At 39.8% G+C, this 23743-nt stretch overlaps 2 protein-coding genes across 2 annotated transcripts; one reads left to right on the plus strand and one right to left on the minus strand.

The window, feature by feature from the left end:
* Positions 1–726: 726 nt before the first annotated feature.
* On the plus strand, positions 727–19253 carry LOC142383802 (cilia- and flagella-associated protein 70-like). The gene is made up of 26 exons (XM_075469543.1): positions 727–804; positions 1628–1814; positions 2623–2718; positions 3581–3666; positions 4548–4739; positions 4893–5075; positions 5887–5981; positions 7414–7514; positions 7754–7887; positions 8181–8332; positions 8522–8618; positions 8814–8905; positions 9745–9805; positions 9896–10078; positions 10206–10337; positions 10417–10545; positions 10783–10916; positions 11313–11428; positions 12197–12400; positions 12592–12734; positions 13428–13580; positions 14612–14773; positions 15054–15143; positions 15364–15465; positions 16065–16112; positions 18324–19253. The coding sequence occupies exons 1-26, from the start codon at positions 727–729 to the stop codon at positions 18420–18422; spliced, it is 3249 nt and encodes a 1082-aa protein (XP_075325658.1). The 3' UTR covers positions 18423–19253.
* Positions 18470–22595, minus strand: LOC142380450 (transmembrane protein 138-like). The gene is made up of 4 exons (XM_075466325.1): positions 22514–22595; positions 22169–22340; positions 21777–21852; positions 18470–19538 (listed from the first exon to the last, which is right to left on the minus strand). Exons 2-4 carry the CDS (start codon positions 22292–22294, stop codon positions 19426–19428), a joined length of 315 nt encoding a protein of 104 aa, XP_075322440.1. The 5' UTR covers positions 22295–22340; positions 22514–22595; the 3' UTR covers positions 18470–19425.
* Positions 22596–23743: the final 1148 nt, after the last annotated feature.

The raw sequence follows: 23743 nt of genomic DNA on the forward strand, positions 1-23743 counted from the left end.
GAAATTAAGGTTACAAATTCTGACAGGTTTATGATGGGTATCATATTGTGTGACCTCTGTGATAGGGGCTAATAGAGGGTCCCATGTTATGTGCCTCCAGATTGTAGTGAGGAGGTGGCAGAACTCCGAAAAATAGTTGTATTGAGCTGTGATATTATTTAGGGGAAATTACAGTAAGGTCACAGATTATGATGGGTATCATATTCTGTGTCATACTCTGTGCTACTGGCTATTTGGGGGTCACATATTATTTTAAATAAAAGCTGACTGTAGTGAAGTGGTGGCAGAAGCTGTTTTGAACTAACCTGGCTAGTTTTGAACCCCATCTCCCTCCCAACAAAGCACTTGGAAACATTTATTAATCATTTACCGATTTATTAAACGGCTATTTTGGGTTTACATATTTAAACAAAAGCGATTCAATGCGATGGTGAAGTTTACAATTTCTATTAGTGCTACGCAGTTTACGTAAATAGTCTTTTTCTCGCTGGTCCTCAAGGCGTAGAGGAATGTACGCTGTCGCCCCCTGTGGTCGCAGAATATGATGGGTAGCAGAATTTGGTGTAACACCTGTTCACCATTGCCATGGAAACAAGCCGCAGCGTTTCAGACGTTTACTGAACTCGAGTAAAAGCCCTAACAAGTAAAAGCACCAACTCGAGTAAAAGCCCTAGCGTTACCTGAACTCGAGTAAAAGCTAACTTTTATTCATCATATTGCTCTGCAATGGAGATATCTGAAAACACAGAAGAACCAGAAACAAACTTGGACATTGAAATTTGCGTAATCTGCGCATATAACCTGGTAAGTTGGTGGGACGTTAGGTTTAAAAGTAAACCAGTAAAGTTAGCTAACATTATCTTAAATTACATAACTAAACAGAGGCAGTAACATAAGTGTACTTACATAGTGTTTAATTTAACTTGAGGTTAATGTAACCAGACGAAACAAATTAGGAGTTGTCGTCAACAGATGGACAATATTACCGACTCCTGTCGAACAATTATAATGCAGCAGTTTATTACATAAAGACTGATTTTACAACAGACGAATAGCTCCACCAGCTTTGGTTCATTATCATCATTAATAAAAACTACCACGTTTGAGCTATGTTGTTTGACATGTAGTTGCCCGGAAGTATTATTAGTTTATGTATGAACTCATATTGTACTGGATAGTATGCGTTTTTAGGCATGATTAGTGATTAATTATTATCCAATGAAAGATCAATTCATACAGATAAAAATACACAATTCTAAACTCATTACATTTAGTCCCTTCAATACTTAATGGATTTCAGCTCCAGATGTGTATGAACAAGAAACATGTTCAAATAAATGTAAAAGTAAATTCTAAAAGATTTTGCTAACTCACAAGTTTTGCACCAGTCTCATGTTAGAATGATTGAATATTATCATCAATGATCCATGTCTTTGGATAAATGAGATAACACAATGAGTTGTATGCTTGCCTCATACACCTTTTTATAAAAGCTGCATTCTGTCAGAGTCTATGAGTTTTTGTGGTTTCTTAGGTTTCTTCTTCGTTGTTGTAAATCAAGCTGGAGTGGAGAAGGTGTGTGGATGATGTGACACTTCTAATGTAACATGTTTCTGGCTCTTTTCAGCAAGGAAAAAAGGCAGACACTTTTCAGAGTTTCGTGCAGGTTGCAGTGGATGAAACGCCCCTGGGAGAGTCGGACAAAAAGCAAGTTGACCCGGTGGAGCAGCGAGTTGACTACGACTTTACCTGCAGCTTCCATCCAACAAATAATGCGCAGGCTTTAAGTGACATAGCTCAAAAACCAATCATATGTGAGTTGAGTGCGTCTATCTAACTGTTGAGTCATCTGACGCTGAGGTTGTCAATCATTTAGTTTAATTTGATTTCTTCTTTTAACTTCTGTCAGTTCTTGTTGTGAGTGGGATCTCCCACACATTGGCAGCCAAAGCTCTCCTTGATTGTCACAGTCAGCTGTTTTTTGTGAGGCGGACATCCTAAAACAACAGTGAACAGGCTTGTGAACGGCAAGGTGGCTTGGTGAACTGGGAGCTTTATTGTTGCGTTTGTTGTGGAGAAAAGAGTAGTTGGACTCACCTCATATGCAGCCTCTTAGGTAAAAACAACGGCAACAGTTTGTGAGAGCCTCTTATACTTCTTATGAATAATATGTGGTGTGAGCAGTGTCAAGGCTCTGCTCCCTCCCACACGTTCACATGCTATTGCTGAAGAATTTACACGATTGTCATCTTGTGGTCTTAACATATAAAGTGTTTGATTTAATAATGAAATATTTTATTGCATAAAAGGTATTGGATTGTTAGCTTGCTTCAACCATCGGTTTGTAATTTCAAATTCGAAATTGTTCTATTTTTGCAACTCTGCAAAGTTGCAAAGGAGTTTTTCTGTAAATTCAAACAAGTCTTACTTAGAATGTTTTATCCCTTCAACTTAATTTTTTTTTTTCAATTGAGTTTTATTTGTTGTAAACAGTTGTATCTGTTCTAAACTGTACAACGTATCTGTAATTACTATAATAACATTAAGGCATAACGTTTTGATGCATGTCTGTATTCTTCATTTTCCAGATCGCTGTTTAATGTAAATGTCTTTTCTGGTCAGTCACAGTGATGCAGTTCCTGCCTGTAATGAAGAGGGCTGATGAAAAAATGGCAGTGCTGGGCCAAGCTGTGGTCGACTTGCTGCCACTTCTGCAAGGTACAACTGCATCTATTGGAAATGATCATTTTTTTAATGTGTTTTTTGTAAGACAGACCCGTGTACCAGTGATGTGCGGGTCGACGAAAAAACATCCCGCATGCCGACTGCTTTTTCCACTAACCCGCCCGTTAACTCAGACCGCAAGAAATATTTATGAAAAAATGTTGACCCGACCCGCTTTTAAAAAAAGGAGCCAATGGTCTTAATGAACATCCTAGCGTCATTGGCAACGCACAACGGACCTCATATAGGCTTCCCGGTGCCACACTTGTGACGGGACATGTTGGTCGTTCCAGTTTTGTGGCTATCAAATGCATACATTGCTTCACAGGAGGTGCACATGACAAAGCTTGCACTTTGCTCATCATCTTTGATGATCTCGGCGAACGAGTCCCAAACCTTACTTTTTCTGCTTGTGTGTTTGCGGAGCTTCCACTCTCCCAACTTGACCTTCTCTCTTGCCGTCTCCATACCTACTGTACTTCTGACCTACGTACGTCATCTCTGCGGAAGTTATTCAGCCAATAAAGTGTATTTATTTAATAGAACATTGTGTCTACTGTTTGAATTACAAACGTTTACCACGTTATTTTTTAATGTTTATCTCAAACGACAAAACGACCCGACCGATTGCAACCCGAATATCATTAAAAATATTTTTTTATGACCCGCAACTGCGGGTGACCGCAGATGCCTGCAGGCGCCCGCTGGCTTCGGGTCAGCCCGCGCATCACTGCCGTGTACCTCCTCAAATAACAGTGGCTCTCTGTGGTGAAAAGAAGAGCAGAAGCTGATTTGAAAGAGATTTCTTAGCCAAGCAGGTCTTTTAATATAGGAATAATTTTCTGTTTGTCTTCAGGTCAGCGCAGTTTCTCGTCCACAGTTCCAGTCAATCCAGTGATCAGTTCCTCAGGCAAAGAGTCCCGCCAAGGCTCCAGCCGTAAGGTTGGTTAATCAATGACTCTGCAGTTAATCAATCCATAATAATATTATTCAATTACTTTGAGGAGCAGGAACAGAGGTTCCAATCGCAATCGGCAGTTTGCAAAAGGCACACATTTCATGCCTCACATTTCCATTCATGTTCAAACTTAAAAGTATTTTACTGATGAGATTTTACCAGCTTTTATATCACTTTCAAGGAGTGAAATTCCAATCTTGGAAGTTGTTCTCTTTTGAATTTCAATATTAAATCATATAAATTGAATCAATGAAATAATAATTTTCCGTAATTCAACATAAATGCTGGGCAGCATATCAATATTCTTGATTAACGCAGACTTTTTTTTTTTAAACCATTTCACATATCGTGTGATTAAGTTAAAGTCAGACACACACTTATGATTATTTGAATGCTATCAAGACTCCAGGATATTTAACACTTTTTACAGAAAGTTAATTAAAAAAAAAACAGAAACACTGTCATAATGAAAGGGAAAGACAAAAGAAAAATGTTTACAATGTTAAAATGCTGGAGCCTATCCCAGCGGTCAATGGGCGAGAGGTGGGGTACACCCTGGACTGGCCGCCAGTCCATTGTTTAGGTACATGTCAAAGTGAAATGCATGTGAGTCCCTGTATGCAGGCTTTCCCAGCAGAACATTGCATTGGATCAAGATTAGAAGTGTTCCTCGCTTTATCTGTCAGTGGTCATAATGTTATGGCTGATCGGGGTATGTACACAGTATGCCAGCTCTGTGAAAAGTATTGACAACGTCAGTCGTTAATATTTTACAGCCTCCAACTTGTATCACCAGCATCCTATTTAATGAAACAGTTTGAATATGAATTGGATTTGAATGTGTCTCACCATTTGACCCATTTAGCAGCCCACCCTGGATGTCTGTGTCAGTGTCTCTGATTTACTGCTGTCTGAGGCTGAGCGTTCCGCCTCCAACCTCCTGATGGTAACTTTGGAGACAGCTTACTCTGTCCCTGAACCGTGGACCCCGCCGTCGGGCCCTGCCCCCAGTCCCTTCACATACGCTGCTGCCCTGGAGGTCCCTCTTACTGCGGAGGTGATTTTTTTTATGATAAATCAAATCTATCAAATGATAGTCACAAAATGTTTCTCATGTAGCCCTCAAAGAAAACGTTAAGATTACCTAAATCCAAAGCTCTTTGGGGTGAGTCATTTAACATTAGGAATGTACTATTCATCTGTCTCTCAGCAAGATCAGGTGCTGGTATTCAGCGAAGGACACCTGACAGCCGGGGGGCAGAGGGAAGTCAAGGGCCGTCAAAGGAAGAGGCCGCATCAGGCCACATTGGCGCCTGGGAACCACTTCCTGCCAGGAACCTTGTTCCAGGCTGAGTCCTTTGAACAAGAGAACGGGGAGCTCACTGGCTTAGAGGTAACCACTACTGCAGCTTACAAATGCAGCCAAATGAGTTAGCTTGAAATAAATGATTTTCATTTCCCAAAAATGGCTAAACTTTAAAGGGACACTGTGTAATATATTAAGTCATTTATTAGCTCAAATCAACATATTCATTCATAAATTAGTCCTCATTGGTGTAAAATTATCTCTTTCAACAATCTCACTTATCCTCCTGAGTGAAGAATTACTTGTCTGTATCTACATAGAGCGGGCAAGCTCTATGGAGGCTGCCATGTCCTTCCGGTCTATGAAAAACGACTAAGTGCCGAGAGGGACATAAAGCACTTCGAATCATGTTTTCCCCAACGCCAGGCCTGCAAGCGGAAATGATGTCATTTTGACGTCACGTTTGCACGCAGGTAAAAACAGAGCCAGTCTACGCCATGAGACATTCTCTGATATAAACCAGCCTGAACGGCCTGCACTTTTGTTCGCAATGGAAGACCATAGTTATGCCACACCACAGGAGAAGGGATCCTCGTCGCCAAAAAAGCGAAAAAGAGAATCTTCACACATACCGCCTGCCGTAGTTCAACAAGTTGCAACGCACATTTGAAAACGCGAGGCGCTAGAGAGCAAATTCATTCGACTCTGCAAAATAAAATTGCACCACTAGATGGGGGAAGAAATTACACAGTGTCCCTTTAAGCTGAAATACTTTTTTTTCAATATTATATCAAGCAAACAGGCTCAGTTAGAGCTTAATGATATGAGAAATATATCTACCACAATAGAAGATTAGAACAGTTACGTGGGGGATTATATAAACGTCCGTTTTTTACAGGACCGGATGTTTCGTAATGATGCAGAAACCAGAAAGAACAGGGTGAGCTGGGACATCGAGATGCGCTGCTTTCTGCATGCAGGAGGAATTTACAGGTCAGTTGCACAAAACTCACTCCTCCTCCAACCAACATGCAATTGTTTTACCATGGATTTTAGCCCTTTTATGACCTCACTGAGAAAAATTATTTCCATAGGTTAATAATAAGAATCAGTGTTTTTAAACAAATGGTTGAGATGTCATGGTAAAAGCATGAACATTTGAAAAGTAACGGCGTGAAATATTCTCACATTTAGCATTGCATACCTAAACCAAGTGGTGGAAATGCCTCAGGCAGGTGCACTTCCACAAATTAGTATAGTCACTGAGAAATGTGCTCCACCAAAACAATGCAGGACATTAAAGGACACGGCACGTACCATTATTTGGAAAGTTAGTATTCTGACTTGATCATTGTTTCAATGGATATGTACCAACGCCAAAACATATCAACTTCAAAACTTATTACTTTTAACTATTTCAGGTGTATTTGTACGGAAGCCCAGAGTGATACCTATAAACATTTTTTTGATCGTTTTCTCGAGTTAACGAGTTAATTTACAGATGGTTTTCGAGGCCACGTTTTCTCCCCAGTCCGCCCCTGTTTATATGTTTTTATATGTATTTCTGGCAAAGGTGTACCCATATTTACCCCCCTTTCATTGAAAACTGAAAAAAGGAGCCAATGAATCAAACATGGAATGTGGAGCGTTTGTGGAACAATTCTGCTGTGAAAATGCACAAAGCAAATCCCGCTGGTGTGACGAGCATTTGAAGAATGGAGTCAGGTTTAACACACACCAAACAATAACGGCACCTCTCGTGCATCATTCGGTAACCATGGGGACGGCCTGGTCCCCTCAGCTGGTCACTGATGAAGTTGACTACATCAGCAGGATCACTTAGGTGTAAACGCCTATTGACCTGCAGTCGAGCCGGCCGTCTCCTTAAATGACGCGGGCTGATATGAAAGTTTTCTCTACAAGACAAACAAATTGCAATTTCAGCCTGTGTTAGACTTCGACAGAAGTAAAATCTGATGCGTCGATCTATGTCCGGTTCTCCAAAATCTGACATTTTCAGCTTGAGTCCTTGAGTTCTTGGAAAGGCTTTAAGAACACTGAGAAGCTGATCATGAGCATTCAAGAAAAGATAGTCATCTTGTGATCTCGAAAACCATCGGTAAATTAACTCGTTATTTTAAAAACGATTATCGTTTTCTCGAGATAACGACATAATTGTCTCGTTATCTCGAGAAAACCATCAAAAAAAAGTTTATACATACCACGTCTGCTCTGGGCTTCCGTATATTTGTGCTATGAGGGAAGATGTGATATTAAAAATCACCATAATTACAGCAGCAAATATTTGCAAATGTGGAAGTACTAATTTTTCACATTAAGTGGAAAGAACCCTGGTAGGAAAAAATATCTAAAGAGATACAGCAGAAGATATTTCGATTTGTCACATTGTATTCTGTGATCTAAGGCTGAAGGAGAGGATCATCAAGAGCAGACTGTGGCCAGTGGAGATCACGAGGTCGATGGTGCCGCTGGAAAAGGCTAGTCATATTTTCCGGTCTCTTGTCAGTACTCTGTGGACCCTGCAGATTTAGTTGAATAGCCTAAACAGACTGACTGAATTTAAGTAAACCAAAGCTAATGAAGGGCTTGATTAGACGATCTAATGGGTAAACATTTTAAGAACATGTACCGTGCTTAATGCTCTAAAAACCTGAAGCCATGACAAATGACTAAACCACACATTCATCTTGTCAGTGGCAGAAATGATTCTGTGTGTTTGTGCTTGTATTTGTGTGTGTAGCTAGGTGAAGAGAACCATGAGATCCCCTTCCACGGCGTGGCCTTTGTGGACATGGCGCGGCTGTTGTATCCTGGAGTCAGTCGCATCAGAGGAGCATACACCATTCAACCTTTCTGCGAGGCTGAGATGCAGAATAAGGTCACACAATGACAGACAGGGCGAATTTGTTTTTGTTTTTTCTATAGCTTTTAGTTATTGAACTGTAATCCTGACAAAGAATTGCTTCTACAAAAAAATAATTTTACCTGCTTTTTTTAAAATCAAAAACCTTTTGTCTCAGTGTGTTCAGTAGAAAGATATAATAGGCTTAATAGGCTGTAATAAAAACTTCACTTATGATAGTTTTTCAAATATCCCCAATCCAGAGTGACTGGTGTTTTTGCTGTTAAGCTTCTATTGAAGTGAGTTTGTCATTACTCTTACTCCCGAAGGCTAAGCGGAATGCTAGTGTGTTAAAGAAGCAGGCGAAGGTTGCAGCTTTCCAGGCCAAAGCTCGTGCCAGCCCTGCAGTTGGAACTCACAAAAAAGGAGGGAAGACCTTTGACGGAAACAACAAGGGAGCTAAGGACCAAGCCAAAAAGGTTAGAAAAGATTTACTTAAAAAAAATAAAAAAATCACAGTAGATCAGTAACTCATATGAAGTCAATCAATTTCCAAAACAAGCTAAATCTGTTTACGGCCTTTTACTTCACACATAACTAACCAAGATTTCAGCAATGAAAAATATTTTGTTATAAATGTTGGACCCTAAAATTACCTTTTTTTTTTTAAATGCCAGCAAGCGGTCGATCAGAGCAGAACAGCTGCAGCGGACGCCACTGCCGAAAGCCTGTCTGAAACTGAGCCAAAAGTCAATGCAGAAGGAAATGTAAGCTCCCACTAAACAGCAACACATTGCTGTACACCTTTAGTGTTGCAGACATGAACATAATAAGTATAATTTACTGTGAACTGCTGTTGTACTTACCATTCGATAAAGACTTTAGATATGCTATAAACCTATAACCAGTTAAAGGTTTTCTGTTAGGAAATTATTTTGACAGCTCACTTCTGTTAATGGCAGATGTACGTGGAGGCCAGGAGCTACGTTATTATTGAGATAGCCTTGGAGAAACCATTAGTACCTGAAACATCTCCAGAGGAGCTGGCCAGAAGGTAATGTGTTACATAAATCATGTGGTGACCACTGTTTGTTACGTTTATAAATGACTTCTTACATTCCATGATTAGGGTTTATATAAAAAGGTTTCCATTAAAGTGTTGCCTACTGAGAAAACTGACTCTTTGGAGTACTCTTCTGTTACTTAGAATGAGCGCCCCCTTGGAGTTCTTTGTGACATTGTCCACAGCTTTGCAGCTGACTGTACATTTACCTTTGAATGTAGCATTTTTGCCACCACATAACTAGCAATAAGCTCTTTATTTTCTCTTTGAGTGGCAGCTTTAGCACCAGCACCCCCTAATCAGTGAGTCTCACCATGAGTGTTATAGACCTGTGCTTAGCTTAGTTATTTTCACATTATTATCCAGGCATCATTTACATTTCACTGTGCTGATGTTCATGTTGTATTCAACCAAGTCAAGTCAAAAATAATGTGAATATTTCACATGCATTCTAACATAGCTCCATAATTTGACACCAGTCATGAGCATTGCAGTTACTTTCTAAAGAGCAGGATCGAAACAGTTTGAATGCATCAAAGATTCTAAATTTTTTTACAACAAAAATACAATATCAATGGTAAAAATTGACTTTAAAAGCAAAATTTGCTTGGTTTACTGTTGGTTTAGACTGTGGTTCTGAGTTACCAAAACGTGTGGGTTTGAGCACAAGTTGTCCTCTCAAGTCATTAACATGAACTCTTGCTCATTTGTGGCAGTCTAGTCATGACAGATTTACATGAAGTTGCTACTCTTGTCTGTTACATTTATCAGTTGCCTTTTGGGTTTCAGACTGACTGTGTGTGTTGAGATGCAGATTTTATTTTCTGCAGGGTGAAGGCACTGATCCCCCCAAGACCTCCACATCGAGCGGGCCCCAGCAGAGCAGAAAGAGTAAAAACAAATACAAACCAAGGATTAATTGCACAGATGAGGTGAGCTGCTTACTCAATAAATTATACTGACTGGTGTGTGCTTCTGCAGGCAGTGCTGAACTTCCATAGCCAGGTAGGCAACACCGTGGCTGTTGTTTCGGAACAGTATGAGGAACTGTTTGGAGCAAGTTCCAACATGCCACAAGACCACAGCCGAGAGCAAATGTTGAGTCAGCTGATGGGAGCCCTCAATGTCTCTGGGAGATATTTTACTTTTAAGGAGCAGCTAAAGGTCGGAGCAAAAATACCTGAAATGATCTGTTCCTGTAAATCAGTAGCCAATTAAGGGTTTTTCCTGCAATTGTGACTCTTTTCCCAAACTCACCACTTGCTTTTGCGTGTGTATTTTTCGCATGTAGCATGCAGTGGTGAGGATTGTACGTGATAAGATGCAGAGGACTGAACCATTGAGTGACCCTGAAGAATTAAAGGAATTTGTCAGCAAGCTTTATGTCTACCTGGTGGATGAGATGCACATTTCCCTAGACAAGGTAACAATCCCAGACACTTTTCAGATCATCTGTTTCCTTAAGTTTTTTTTATTGATTTTGATCCTCCCCTCTTTACTAGATTTACTCCAATGATATTGATGAGGACCCCACAAATGAAATCCACTTATGTTCCTCCCAGCTCAGGCATTTTGCCAGAGAAGCAAAGCTCACTGGGAATTATCAGCAAGCTTCTCAGTACTATCAAGAGGTATAAAAACAGGAAAATATCGTCTTGAAAATATTTTTTTGCCACAGTTATGATGAATATTTATATCAGTTGAATTTTATAATGAATGTATGTATGATGAGCATATAAGCAATGTGTATGTGACTTGGACACAAGTGAGGTAGCAGCAGTGATAAATGAAATTCTTTCTGCAGATGATCACCGTGGCTGATCAAATAACTGAAGTGGCTACTGAAATGTGTATTTGTTTGCTTGCAGCTGACGGTGAGGCATCCCGATGAGCCCTCCCATAAGTTTGAGTGGGGGACCCTGCACATGTTGACCAAGGATTACATGAAGGCAAAAGAGTGTTTCCTTGATGCTGTGTCCAGCCAGCAAGTGCATCAGCCCAGGTGAGAAATGCTCTACCTACACTACAAACAGAAAACATCAAAACAACGTCACAGTTTACCTCAAATCATTGATCTACACATGAGAAAAACAAGTGACTCCTGTTTTGAGAGCCAGTGTCGTAAAGGGGAGCTATGAGCTCAACGCCAGTGTATCACTAAAATATCATAATTTATTCATCTTTGTGTGTTCCAAATTTGTTTCCTTGTTACTTCCCCAACACACCAGAACTCTTTCACTTTACTTCCTTTGCAGTGATATTTACCTTCAACTTATCCAATACTTCTGTATTTGATTATGTCAAATGACTCTGTGAGACTCTAAACATTTGCATCATAATTAACACATCCTCCAACCGTTTCTTACTGTAAAGGGACTGTGTGTTCTCTTTTCTCCAGTCTGATGATGTGTGGGGTCTTGGCAGTGATATTTGAGCAGTACACAGAAGCACTGACCTTCCTGGAGCGAGCCACCAGCATTAACCCGTCAAGTGTGGTGACCTGGACGCTGCTGGGTGAGATGAAAATCAGGATTTCTTCTCTGTGCTGTTTACCCTGACGTCCGCTGCTGCTGTACCAAAACTCATGTAAAGACTACATATTAGGCAGTCGTTGTTGTTAACTCCAGTTGGATGGATGTTACAGCTACAGCAACAGAAGACATTTTGTTTAATCAGTATGTTGTATGATTGTTCTATAAAAAGATTTATTTTTGTGAGCTAAATTCAAAGACATTAGTGAGTAAAGCAAATCAAAAATCAAATCAAATTTATTTGTATAGCACATTTCATGTACAAAACAATTCAAAGTGCTTTACATAAAATAAAAGCATTGCAGCAGGGAAGAAGCATTAAAAATACATAAAAGAATATAAAGAGAAACAAATAAAATAATTTAAATGAATTTAAAAACAAGCAAAAGTCCAGATAAATTAAAAGATATCGTGCATGAGAAAAGAAATGTTTTTAACCCGGATTTAAAAATGTCTACGTTTGGTGAAAGTTTAATCTCCACTGGCAGTTTGTTCCACTTGTTTGCGAAAATCCATCTTTAAAGGTGCAAATCTTTAAATGTATTTGTTTTATTTCAGCACATTGTGTAAGTCTTTAAGAATGTTGCTGAAAAATGAAAAGGAAATACTTTATATTGTACAAACAGAAGCAATACTCATTAGAATTTTCTACTGCCAACATTATAAATCAGTAATATCAACATGCCCAGAGCAGTAAAGCAGGGTGATGTACAACATAGTTTAATTTTACATTTCTGGGTGGGCTGTCAAGGTTTGCTCCACGAGAGCCAGAATGAATCCATCCTGGCTGAGAGGGCTTTTCTGGAGGCTAGAAAGCTGCTGAGGGAATATGAAGCAAAGGAGAAAACACACACAGAAGTGGAGGAGAAAGACATGGAGGTAGAAAATGAGGAGCAAGTCCACCAGGAAAAGGAAAAGACAGCCTCACCTCCACCGTCTGCCACTGTTGAGCAAGGTTAGGTGCACTAACGAGTGTTTACATACAACACAGTCTTACATGATATCAGAAGTTAATGTCATGGTTTTGGTATATGTTGTTGACGAGAACCACCTGACAATTAAACTTGATCTTTTCTTACTCTATGCTGTAGTGCATCTAGCCTGGAGTCTGTGTTACATGACAGTGTTGACATATGTCTCTTCCAGACCAAAAGTTTCTTGACCAGGACACAGAGGAACACAAAGAGCCTCCAGCGCAGGATGACAGCTCTATATCAGCTCCAAGCAAAGTCACCTCTACCATTTACACACAGACGGTCCAGTTCCTGCTGCAGAACAATGCCCTGCAGGTATACACATGGAGTACTGGTGGTTTATCAAGCAGATAGCCAGATACTCGTCAAGTATCAGTCAAAAATACTCACAGTGTACAGGACTGTTGTGTCATTTTGTGACTATCGGATCGGTTGTGATTAATCCCTGATGGTTTGATAGTGTGAAAACAAAATCAACACACTGGAAAAAAAATCAAAGTCTTACCAAGTATATTTGTCTCATTTCTAGTCAAAATATCTCATTACACTTAATATAAGACACAACTGCCGAACAAGTACTATTTCAGCAAGATATAGGGACTTTTTTGAAGACAATACATCTTGAATATCTTGTTAAATGAAAAAGTCTTAAAAAACAAATTGTTTTGAGTCACATATCATATGAAACAAGGTTTTTTTTTACATTTGAAGAGGTTTTTAAGCTAATTTCAAGATCACTTTTATCTCAAAAGTCCTAAATATCACATCTTATTTCAAGAAATCATGACAAGCCGATTTTCACTAGTTCCATTGGCAGATTTTTTTGCTTATTTCAAGCAAGCACGTCTTGTATTTGTTGTTTTTCTTACTTATTTTTTCCAGTGCAACGGTTACATTCAGTGTCTACAACTAAAATTTCAAACTCTCAGCAGAGAATTATAACATAAATATTCTTAAAAAGAACAGTATTACGAAACAGTTTCAGAGGTCACTGTGTTCTCTTGTCAGATGGCAGAGCACGCTTTGTCCCAGGAGCTGCTGTGCTCTGAAGGTGGTCGCAGTGTCTCCTACCTCCTTCATCTGGCCCAGTTGCAGCTGCTCAAAGGTGACTACCCCAGTGCTGCTGCCAGCCTCAAAGAAGTACTGCTTCACAAATATCAGGTACTCTGCCGTCTATGGTTTGGATAGAGAATAACATGTAGTTTGTCTTTTTCATTTCCACAGTGTGTGATTTAACTCATTTAAACTGCAGTAAAAAAGGCATTATCTTGGTTTTGACGGGATGGGATGTGCATCCTGGCTCTTGTCCAACTGTCCAGCCACTTCAACTCTTGGCAGAGTAAAGGAGGTGCAGCTAATTAATATAAGGATGCTACATTTTTTTACGATTGGAAAGGATATTCCAAGTTTCTGGAATTAGTTATAATTAAATACACAACAAACAACAAACATTCTTAATTGCCTGTCTCCACTTTATCAGTATTAAAGGGGGATTCTCCTTTGGTAGATTCAATTATATTTAAAATATTTAAGAAGAAAGCTGGTGAAACTGCTCCTTAAAGCGTACCCTCCCCAGCTTTAAAATGTCTTCTGCAAACACCCTGAAGTTTTCAGGGTAATTCAGCTGTGTAACAGAGTAATGTTATGGCCCATGCATAGTAATTTTACAAATTTCCTTCCTGACAAATCCTCTTTGCACTGCCGTTTTGTTTCTGGACAGGCAATAAATTCAATAGCAATCCTATGCCTCGTGTCGGTTAAAGTTTCCCAACCAAATTAATTAGCTAGTGTTCCTACATACATTATTGTTAAAAATGAGAAGTAAGAACACAATGCTATAGTTCTGTGGCAATAAATCAAACTAAAGACATGTGCATAGCTTTTCATGCAAGGACTAAACTGGTTCAGAGTAGTGCTAAATCTTAGTTAAAAGCAGGGTTGAACAGAATGTGTTGAAACCACTTGTACTATTAACAAAATGGGTTTGTGCTAGTCTAATTCTTATTCTGCCTCTTTTTGAAACAGAAAAAAACATCTTCATGATTTCTTTCCAAATCAGTTCCTTTATTGGATATTTGGATCAGCTTTTTTGTGTGTTGTTTATTGTAAATGTGACCATATGGCTGAGTTATCCTTAAGCCTGCTTAAACAAGCACCTCTTCTGCCCATTAACACGTTCATGCTACGAGCAGGACGCGGACTCCTGGTCTCTGAATGGTCACTGCCACTTCCTGCAAGGTGCACTACCTGAAGCCCAGGAGAGCTACGAGTGGAGCCTCAACCTCCTGGGGCAGCCCTCAGACTCTCACATTGTCTTCCTTCGCCTGGGATCCATCTACCTAACGCAGAAAAAGGTCAGGATCTGCCAAATGCATAAACATTAACATAAACTTTACACTATTTATCAGTGCCACAGCTGACACTCCCATATACACCTTGTCTGTTCATAGTTGTCCGAGGTATTTTTACATTTACATTGTATTTCTGATAACATTGCTATTGACTTTGTGAGTATCTCATAAAGAACATTGTGATGTGGGAAACAGTCATTCTTATTTAATTTAAAGCATTTTTAATCATTTAGAGTATCATTTGATGCCACTAACCTGTCCATTTTTTTACTTTTACCATCAGTTTGAACGGGCCAAAGTTGTGTACCTGCAGGCCTGTGAGAAGTCTCCGTCATGTCTGACCTGGCTGGGTCTGGGCAAAGCCTACTACAGAGTAAAAGTCCAACACTGGAATCCTTCAGTGTAGTTCTTTAAGGACTCTTTATGTTGAGAGTGTGAGGTTAAATTCTGCTTGAATGCATTTGTGAACACAGTCCAAGTTACTCATGGAGCTTCAGCAGACTTTCATCTCGCTACCAAACAGGGGTTGTTGAGAATCGGATGTTTTTCTAGCAGTGGAAGGACTTTAACCTTGTGTGGGTTTTTTTGTATAGTCGGAGGAGCTGTGTGTAGCCGAGGAAGCTTTGACCGAGGCAAACCATTTGAACACAGAGAATGCAGAGGTGTGGGCTTATCTGTCTCTAATCTGCCTTCGGGTGAGTGATCACAGTGCTCTGAAAACACACTGACAGTCTGCCCCAGTTCAGGTTCTGCCTCCCCAGTTCAGGTTTTCATTCAGGACAGAATATGTTAGGATACTTTACCCCTTATAAACAAAACAAAAAAAATGTAGCCTTTCCAAAGCCAAACACGAGGGCACAGCTAGTGTATCTTTCGTAAACATTAAACTCAAAGCAAGAAGGGTAAGCAGAGATAACTGATAAGGGTTATGGTAGAAAGTTTAAGCGTCACAAGAAGTGACTTGTTAGGGAGAAGGAAAAGCTTAGGTTTGAGTCTTTTTAGCCTTGTAATCAGGCAGCAACATGTATCCCCTCGTGCTTAGTGTCATACAATGCTTGCTCATTGATCACAAAGCCTCATTGTGTTCTTCACTGAAACCTGATCACTTTCCATCAGTTCAGTTTGGACAGAAAACTACTTTAGCCAAGTCCTGAGGTGTCATGTAAGGACACATGTTAGGCCAACAGTGTATCCCTTCATGATACAGCCCATGAACCTGAACACAGTTAAACACATATTTACTTTTACTTTGTCTGAAACTGAAATAACCGTCTGATAAACCTTTTGTTTTCAGTCTGGCCGACAGGAGGAATCTGAGCAGTTCTGTAAATATGCAAAAAGGGTGAGTTAGTCTGATGTTTTTTTCAGTCATGGATATTTTATGGTAAAGATGAGACAGTCTTTAAGTTATTGTTCATTACAGAAAATGCCATAAAATGAGTATTTAGTGGTCTACATTTAACAATCACAATTTATTTTCCATGGAAAAGAGGAAAAGAAACATCTGATGATTGAACAGTTTGTTGTGCCTCCGAACTGACCTCACAGTGGCAGTGTAGTCATTTTTGGCCGCATGGGCCTCAATAGCCGCTTTCGGACTGTAGGAACCTTTGGCAGTTCTAATAACCTTTTAATCCGCGGGGCCGTTTTCTCTCGTGTTCGGACATACAGGAACTCTGGGCTTTCTCCCTTAGTTCCTATAACCATTCAGCTCCTTCTCCGAGGTCGGGTCTTTTCGGGGTTCTATAGAACACATCTGACGGAGGTGTGTGGTGGTCGGTAGCTACGCCCCATGTCATGCAATCACGGCTGAAATGTTTCCTCATAGACACAGACACAACCTGCGGATGTTTAATAAGTTAAACTTACACTGGTCTCATTTGTCTGCAGCGCTCTGCTCTCCTTTATTCCTTCATGAAATGAAAAAGTATCGTCTCCTGACTCTGTGAGCTCTTCCAGCCTCGATATTAGACGCCTGATGTGATAGTCCATGATTAATATCACCATCATGCAGACCATAAACACAATGGCCTCCCCGCTCTCCATATTAGCTTCTTTGTGGTGTTTTTTCTTCTTTCCTTACTTTTACCGGTTTTGTTTTGTTTTGTTGAATGTGGCGCTAAACGGCTAACGTAACACGTCATTGACGCAGACGGCTGCGCGCGGCGCATCAGTCCCGACCTTGTCCCGACTCATGTGCGAATGCAGACTGAAACAGTTCCGCTGGGGAAGGATAGTTATCAGAACGAAATTCGAGTAGGACAGTTCTGATAACTGCGTTCTTAGAACGGCTCTGTCTGAAAGCGGCTATTGTCCTAATTGTCTTAACTGGCTGCATCTGTGAAGGTGTAGATAAAAGACATGCCTGCTGAGGCGCACATGTTAATGTTTGTGTAAAAGCCCCTGGATTTTTACTTAAGTTACTGTTTTACCCAAACAAACCTCTTTTTTGTGGGCTCTGTGTTCTTTCCCGTTTCTCTGTTCTTGCCCACAAGCCCAGTCCTAACTATTAAACAGTTCTCAGATGTCATTTTCCCACATGAACACAGGAATTTCTGGAGATTGTGCAGAGAATTTGGTCATTTATCAGTTGTTTACAGTGAGAGACTCTGCTGAATATATCACCGAGGGGCATCTGGCTAGAGGGCGCAGGACATGATGCATCCACTGGGAAAAAGGCTGTGTTTAATTTGCAGCACATCATAAATGGCAACAGTGCTGAATCGTGACTCCCAAAATCTTGGCCTTATCACACATGCTCCCTTTTCAGAGGAAAAAAAAAAAACCTTAGCTACTGCCCTCTGGTGCTGTTGTCTGATAACAAACATTGTGCAACAATACAGTGAAACTACAAACTCTCATGATTAGTAGTCACACCAGCACACAAGCTGTGGGCTGCACGTACACTCAGGTTCATCATCGTCCGAACACAAGGCACACAACACCAAATCAATTACATGAGAGCATGCCCACAAGCCTAGCTTCAGAGACCAGTTTCCAGCAGTAAGCACAAATGAGATTGCTAAAAGAAAACTGAGGCTATACTGGAGCAAGGACCCATTAAATGCATGACACATTGTGTTTGCAAAGACAGTACTTTTGTAGATTTAGGGTAAAAGTACGATATGAACGGAAACTTGGTCAATTAAACATTATTTATGCATTCTGCATAACAACTTTTCCCCAATAAACTCTAATACAGGCTGCACAAGGACCAGAAGAATAAGAGCAACTGGCATGGCGACCCCTTTTTTCTGAATTAACATTGTATTGATACAACTATGAGGAATTGGACTGACTTGGAAGTAGCTGGATTATTATAAATTTAATTGAATTGGACTGCATTTAACTGAAGTTGTATTGACCTTGGTTTCTTTTTCTTTAAAGTGCCTTGAGAAGACTTTTTTGGCACTATAAACAGAAATGAAATGATTTTCTACTTAAAGTATAAATTTGACAACATAATTCTGTATCATCAAATACCTTTCTGAAAGCCATAACTGATAACGGTTTTAATTTCACATAAACTCCTATCTGACATTTTCGTTTACAGTTCAACCTGCAGGAAGAGTCACTCCTCAAGGAGATCACAGACCTGAAGGATCAGCTTCGTTTCAGTCATCTGACGTCATGCTTCAACAACAAGTGCTGAAGCAGAGGTTTAACTCGAATGATCAAGTTCATTTTACACATACAACACAAGATATTAATACATTTTATTGTACTTTAAGCATGTGTATTGTGTGTTAAACGTATCAGTTCAGTGGCAGACAATGAGTCATATTTTACAGACAGCCGAGATCAGAAACTGCTGGAAATTAAAATCTGTTCAGTACAAATATTACAAACAACACAAATAGTATCAAATACATATCAAACAACTGCCACATTTATTCTGTAAAATGTACTGCGACAACAAAAGAAAAGAGCAGGTGAGAGGGTGATAAAAAACAAAACAGATAACACTGCATGAAATAATTACTAAAGTCCACTATAAGCACATTAATAAGGCATTGCAATGCTGGTAGAACATTTTATAAAACATTTGGTATTTGTCTTCTTGCCTGACAACTCATCTATAGACATGTTTGTTGTGGCATGGAGGCTTGAAGCATTATGAATGCTAAACTTAGTGTGTTGTAAGTTAAGCATTCATAATGCTTTCGATACAACATACACCGCCACTCAAAGTGATTTATAAGCCTCGGTGTTATCATACATGGTTGTAAAGACTTTTAAAAAGTCTTATGAGTGCATTATAATGTCTTGTGAATGTGCTTGTAATGCATTGGGACTTTTTCAGAAAGTGTGACCTAACTATCATTAACTCAAGCCTTTTGAAACGTTCTTGTCGTGTTTTTTCTGAAACCCCCTCCCAGATTTTGGCACAATCTTCCCTACCTTCAAAGGAAATGTTATAAGGAATATATTTTCTGGCCTGTCCAGTAAATCTTTTATGGATGTGTGGCAATAAATGCATATCAGCATATTTCAACATTTCTGTGTGGTAATTAGTTTTTAATCAAAACTCAAATGCCTTTAAAACCATTATCCTTTATCTTGAAAACAAGCTGAATTTGACCCCTGCAGGACAGGATTGTCATTCTTTAACTTATATGGGCAGTTGTGGTATCACGTATTCTACTGTGGCGAGATCACTGTCTGACCCGAGCAAAGACATCTCGCAGCCACGGTGAATCCTCATAGAGACGAGGGTCACCCAGATACTCTGAGGTCCTCTTGTAGAAGTAGTAGTACAACACAGAAGCTACAAAGAAGAAAATATATAGGAAGGTTTTAATACCCACGTCACAAAATCAAAACGTAAATAGCACTTTTCATCTTTTACATGTACATCAATTTCAAGGGGCTCCAAGTCAACCCAGTCTCACTGCAAAACGTGAAATAATGAGGTCAATTTAATCTATTGATTTTTGTCCTCAGACACATTTTCACTGTTTATTCGAGCTACAGAAAAACTAAAATAACTCCATCGAGCAACACAGTGTCACAGAATTTCTTTAAAAAAGTCCCACATTGACTGTTGCACATTAAATAGGGCGGCGCCACACACCCGACTGACAGGTGGGGAGAGTCGAGATCACCAGTGTCTTCCAGTAACTTTACTTTAAATGTCATTTTTGCATTCAATCGCTGATTCCTTGCACTTTCACTCGCTGTTTTGTTTTCTCATCACAAAGGTGAGGTATTAAAAACGAGATGGTTATGGTTAGGAAGCATCATGGCTGGCATTAAAACTGATCCTGTGAAAACAAATTGGATCAAAATATGCTTTTCCTGGATGACTGGCTGCTGAGTCCCGCCCCCTCAGCTAAACACACAAAATGTGCCGACACATGAACCAGACTATTAAGATGCATTACTTTTAAAGTATACAAAATACAAAGTTCTCAGCTACGTGACTATTTAATGCTTACCATGAGACTGGGCTGTCTGAGTATATCAGCTAAAATACAGCTACTACCTTCAAAATATCCACCTGTCAGAGACTGGTACACTTACGTGTAGTCTTCAAATTACATCACAGGTGCAATTTTCAGTGCTTTGAATTAACAATTAACAGCACCATCTCTTATGAAGTGGGTTTGTGTGAAATACACTCAGTTTCCCACCTTCAGGAGACAAAGGTCAGAGTTTCTCAGTTTGGAGAATCTGAATTCTGATGGCGGAGCTAAGCTAACAGCAACTCCAAACCAGCTGACAGAAGAGCATTTTTTATTTTTTTCGCCATCCAAAACAACTGGAACCTTAAAAAAATCCATCCGGTTCAAGCGAATGCAGTGGTGCGGATTTTCCCACAGTGTTATTTTCACACTGACATTGATTCTGTTTGGTCACTAAATTTCCTTAACCGCAGAATATCTGTGTTGCCATACGGTATGTGATCTGTGTAAGAGTGTAAAAATAACAGTGAAAGTTACTTCAATTTAGTATTTACTCAAACCTCGATGAAACCTCTGAGGTTTGAGTTGTTTCATGTGATAAAATGTACTTTTCTGTGGACCCCACTGAGCAGCTGTTAGCTCAGCTCCCTGTTTCTCCAACTGAGAGCGTCCTGTGTACGGCAGGTGAGACACTGATTACTCATAAGCATCTCACACAACCCCACAAACAGAGAGACAAGCAAACAAACAACAACAGTAACAGAACATACAGAGTCAGAGAAAAGGAAAATCCCTACCAGTGAAAAGACGATTTAGAACAGTGAGTCATGCACTAATGTCTGGACAAGTCTTAAGTAGCAGACAAACATGGGGACGAACAAAAAATGGCTACAGTACGTTCTCATACTTAGTAGGGATCACCTTCCAAGAACAACACTAACTGGACAATAAATCCTTTAATCCCCTAATGAGCTTACATAAGTATGAAAATCACACCCACAATGTGATAGCATGGCCTGGAGCTATTGCAGAGAAGGGACGAACCCACTCACTTACAAAAAAGCACTAAAGGCTTTCTTTCAGTGACCTTCTGCAGAGCAGAAATAGCAGGCTGATAAACACAAAAATATTTTATTCTTTACCAACATACTGTTTACTGTAAACTCTGCACACCGGTTACTGTGTGCACATTTGTCCTTACAAGTATGAGGTACAATGAACTTTGAAAGGTGGACAAAATGGTTACACAGATCACTTAGGCCTTCAAATGGGAATAATCTTTTTTCCATTCATGCATTTTATGCTGCTTTTACAAAGATACGAGAAAACGAGGTAATAAGTCACTTCTGCCTAATTGTTCTGTGTAAACTAAACATGTATTAGACATAGAATATAATGTTCACTGATTATTTAAGTTTGATACAGTACAGTCAGATTCATTTGTGAATACAGTCTCAATGAATTTAAATCGGAGTGAACTCAGTTCTATCTTTGAACTATGTCTAATTGAGGAATGACGTGGGATTCATGTTTAAATAAACATTCAGAATGAATACTTGTACATTTGGTCGTCATAAGATTGAATGAAAATGCCATCTTACCAGATCTTTGGAACACAAACAGCACTTGAAGACCATCTGTCCAGATATATCTGTTAGTGTTTAGCCAGCGCAGATTCTGGAAAGAATGTGAGGAAAACACAATGAACATCTTGATTTTAACTACAAATATAAAGCTTGATATATTGGGCCCAGACTTATGAAACATTTGTGCCATATATGGTATTTTCTGTCTACCTATTGCAAAGTTTGGAAGCTTGCACATTCTCTCAGACTTTATTTATTTGCCTCCTAAAATACCTTTTTTTTTAAATTATTATTTCAACATTTTCCTCTAAGAAGTTTATGAATACACAAAAAAAACTTTAGAGAAGTGTCTATCTTTTTTTATGCTAAAGGGGGGAAAAAAGGGCTGTGCATAAAAACCTACATACCATGAGCCAGGAATGGAGTATGATACTGAAGGTCAGGTAGAGAGCAGAGAGCAATAGCAGAGATCTAAATCGCTCCAGCAGTATGGCAACCAGGCCAACCTGGAACACGAAGGTGTTGAACAGCATCAGCAGAATGATGATCAGGTTGAACAGGATGGAAATGTCCTGGATGCTGTTGAACAATGTTGAAGAATAAATGTAAAAGCAGTGGAAACAAGGATGACAAGAACAGAAGGACTTGGTCAACTTGGTCTTGGTGTCAAATTATTGCCGGCTCTTAGATGTTTCATTATACAGTGTTTCATGTCTGTTTTATGTCTGAAACAATGTGAAAGTTTGACTTACATGAAAAGCACCAGCTGGACGGTTGGTTCGGTCCTCAGCAGCTCGCTGAAGGAGTTGACAAACAGGTCAAAGGAGAGCAGGCTGAGCTGGATCAGTAACACCAGGGAGTAGTTGCTGGTTTGGAGCGTCTCCGGCCCGAAGGCTGGGTGCCCGGGCGGATTGTGGTTCCACTGATTATCCAAGGCTGCACTGCACTCTCACAAACTCTACGCAGAATCATCAACCTGCACGCAACAGGTTTGACGAGGCTTAGCTAGGCATTCAAATGTCCTTGATTTCCCTGGTAAAGTGTGGCTGATACAACATTAAGGGTCCATGTCTCGTGCAAATGAATTCTGTTTACTTGGGAAAAACGGAAGTCCTCTTAAAAGGGAAAACAGAGTCTGGCCTGGGGATGAGCTGCCAAAAAGTCAGAGATGTCAACATGTTACTGTTGATATTTATAGTCTCAGCAGCAACAGATGTGACAGCGCAGAGCAGTCTGTGGCATGGGTGCAACAGCAAAGGTTGTCTTGAGCGTTCATATTAAAAACTGGTGACACATCAGCACTCAAGTGAATGCAGCAGAGATCCTGAATAAGGAGATGGGAGACACATTAGTATTCTGCTGCAGCGCTTAATGTAGGAAAGTAGAGCAACTCTCATTCTCCTAAAGATTCAGATGCACTGAAACAAGATGAGATTATTCTCAGCCACAATATAAATCAGTAATACTTACATTAAGCTATTTAATGCAGGGGATTTCAAACCTCCAAAAACAAAGATCCAAGTACAGTGTCATTTCCTGATGAATAAAAGACGGTCCACTACTCTAAACTAAATATGTCTATACGTTCACTTGTTTTTTAAAGACTGAAGAGGAGACAGTTCCACCTTTCACTACTGTTACCGCCGCTTAGAGAATTTGTTGAAGTTGTAGAGTAAATCTTTGATCCTCTTTTGAGCCAGGATCACTATCAAGCAGGTTCCCTTACACTGACACCTGCTGGATCCTCTCATGATCCCTGTATTTATAGCTTGGCACGACCATGGCAGGTGTGAGGAAGATTATGGCTACTCTAAACACCCAACCATCGACCAGGAGACTGCTTATTCTCTAAAGCTGTCCCACTGAGTCTCTGCGTTAGCAGGCTTACTTTGTTCTTGCCAAAAAAAAAGAAAGAAAATTCAACAATCAATGTGTGTAAACAGACAGAATGGAGTAGCAGAGAAATATGTTGAAGGTGTAAC

The sequence above is a fragment of the Odontesthes bonariensis genome, chromosome 1, assembly GCF_027942865.1.
Source record: "Odontesthes bonariensis isolate fOdoBon6 chromosome 1, fOdoBon6.hap1, whole genome shotgun sequence".
Taxonomy (NCBI): Eukaryota; Metazoa; Chordata; class Actinopteri; order Atheriniformes; family Atherinopsidae; genus Odontesthes; species Odontesthes bonariensis.

Excerpts from the sequence above, each read along its gene's own strand:
- LOC142383802 (XM_075469543.1), top strand. The coding sequence starts at position 727 with ATGGAGATATCTGAAAACACAGAAGAACCAGAAACAAACTTGGACATT. Across the intron at positions 10,917-11,312 it reads CAGCAAGTGCATCAGCCCAG|TCTGATGATGTGTGGGGTCT; the intron begins GTGAGAAATGCT and ends TCTTTTCTCCAG. Across the intron at positions 11,429-12,196 it reads GGTGACCTGGACGCTGCTGG|GTTTGCTCCACGAGAGCCAG; the intron begins GTGAGATGAAAA and ends TGGGCTGTCAAG.
- LOC142380450 (XM_075466325.1), bottom strand. The coding sequence starts at position 22,294 with ATGCTGTTCAACACCTTCGTGTTCCAGGTTGGCCTGGTTGCCATACTG. Across the intron at positions 21,853-22,168 it reads TACTCCATTCCTGGCTCATG|AATCTGCGCTGGCTAAACAC; the intron begins GTATGTAGGTTT and ends CATTCTTTCCAG. Across the intron at positions 19,539-21,776 it reads GTTTGTGTTCCAAAGATCTG|CTTCTGTGTTGTACTACTAC; the intron begins GTAAGATGGCAT and ends TCTTCTTTGTAG.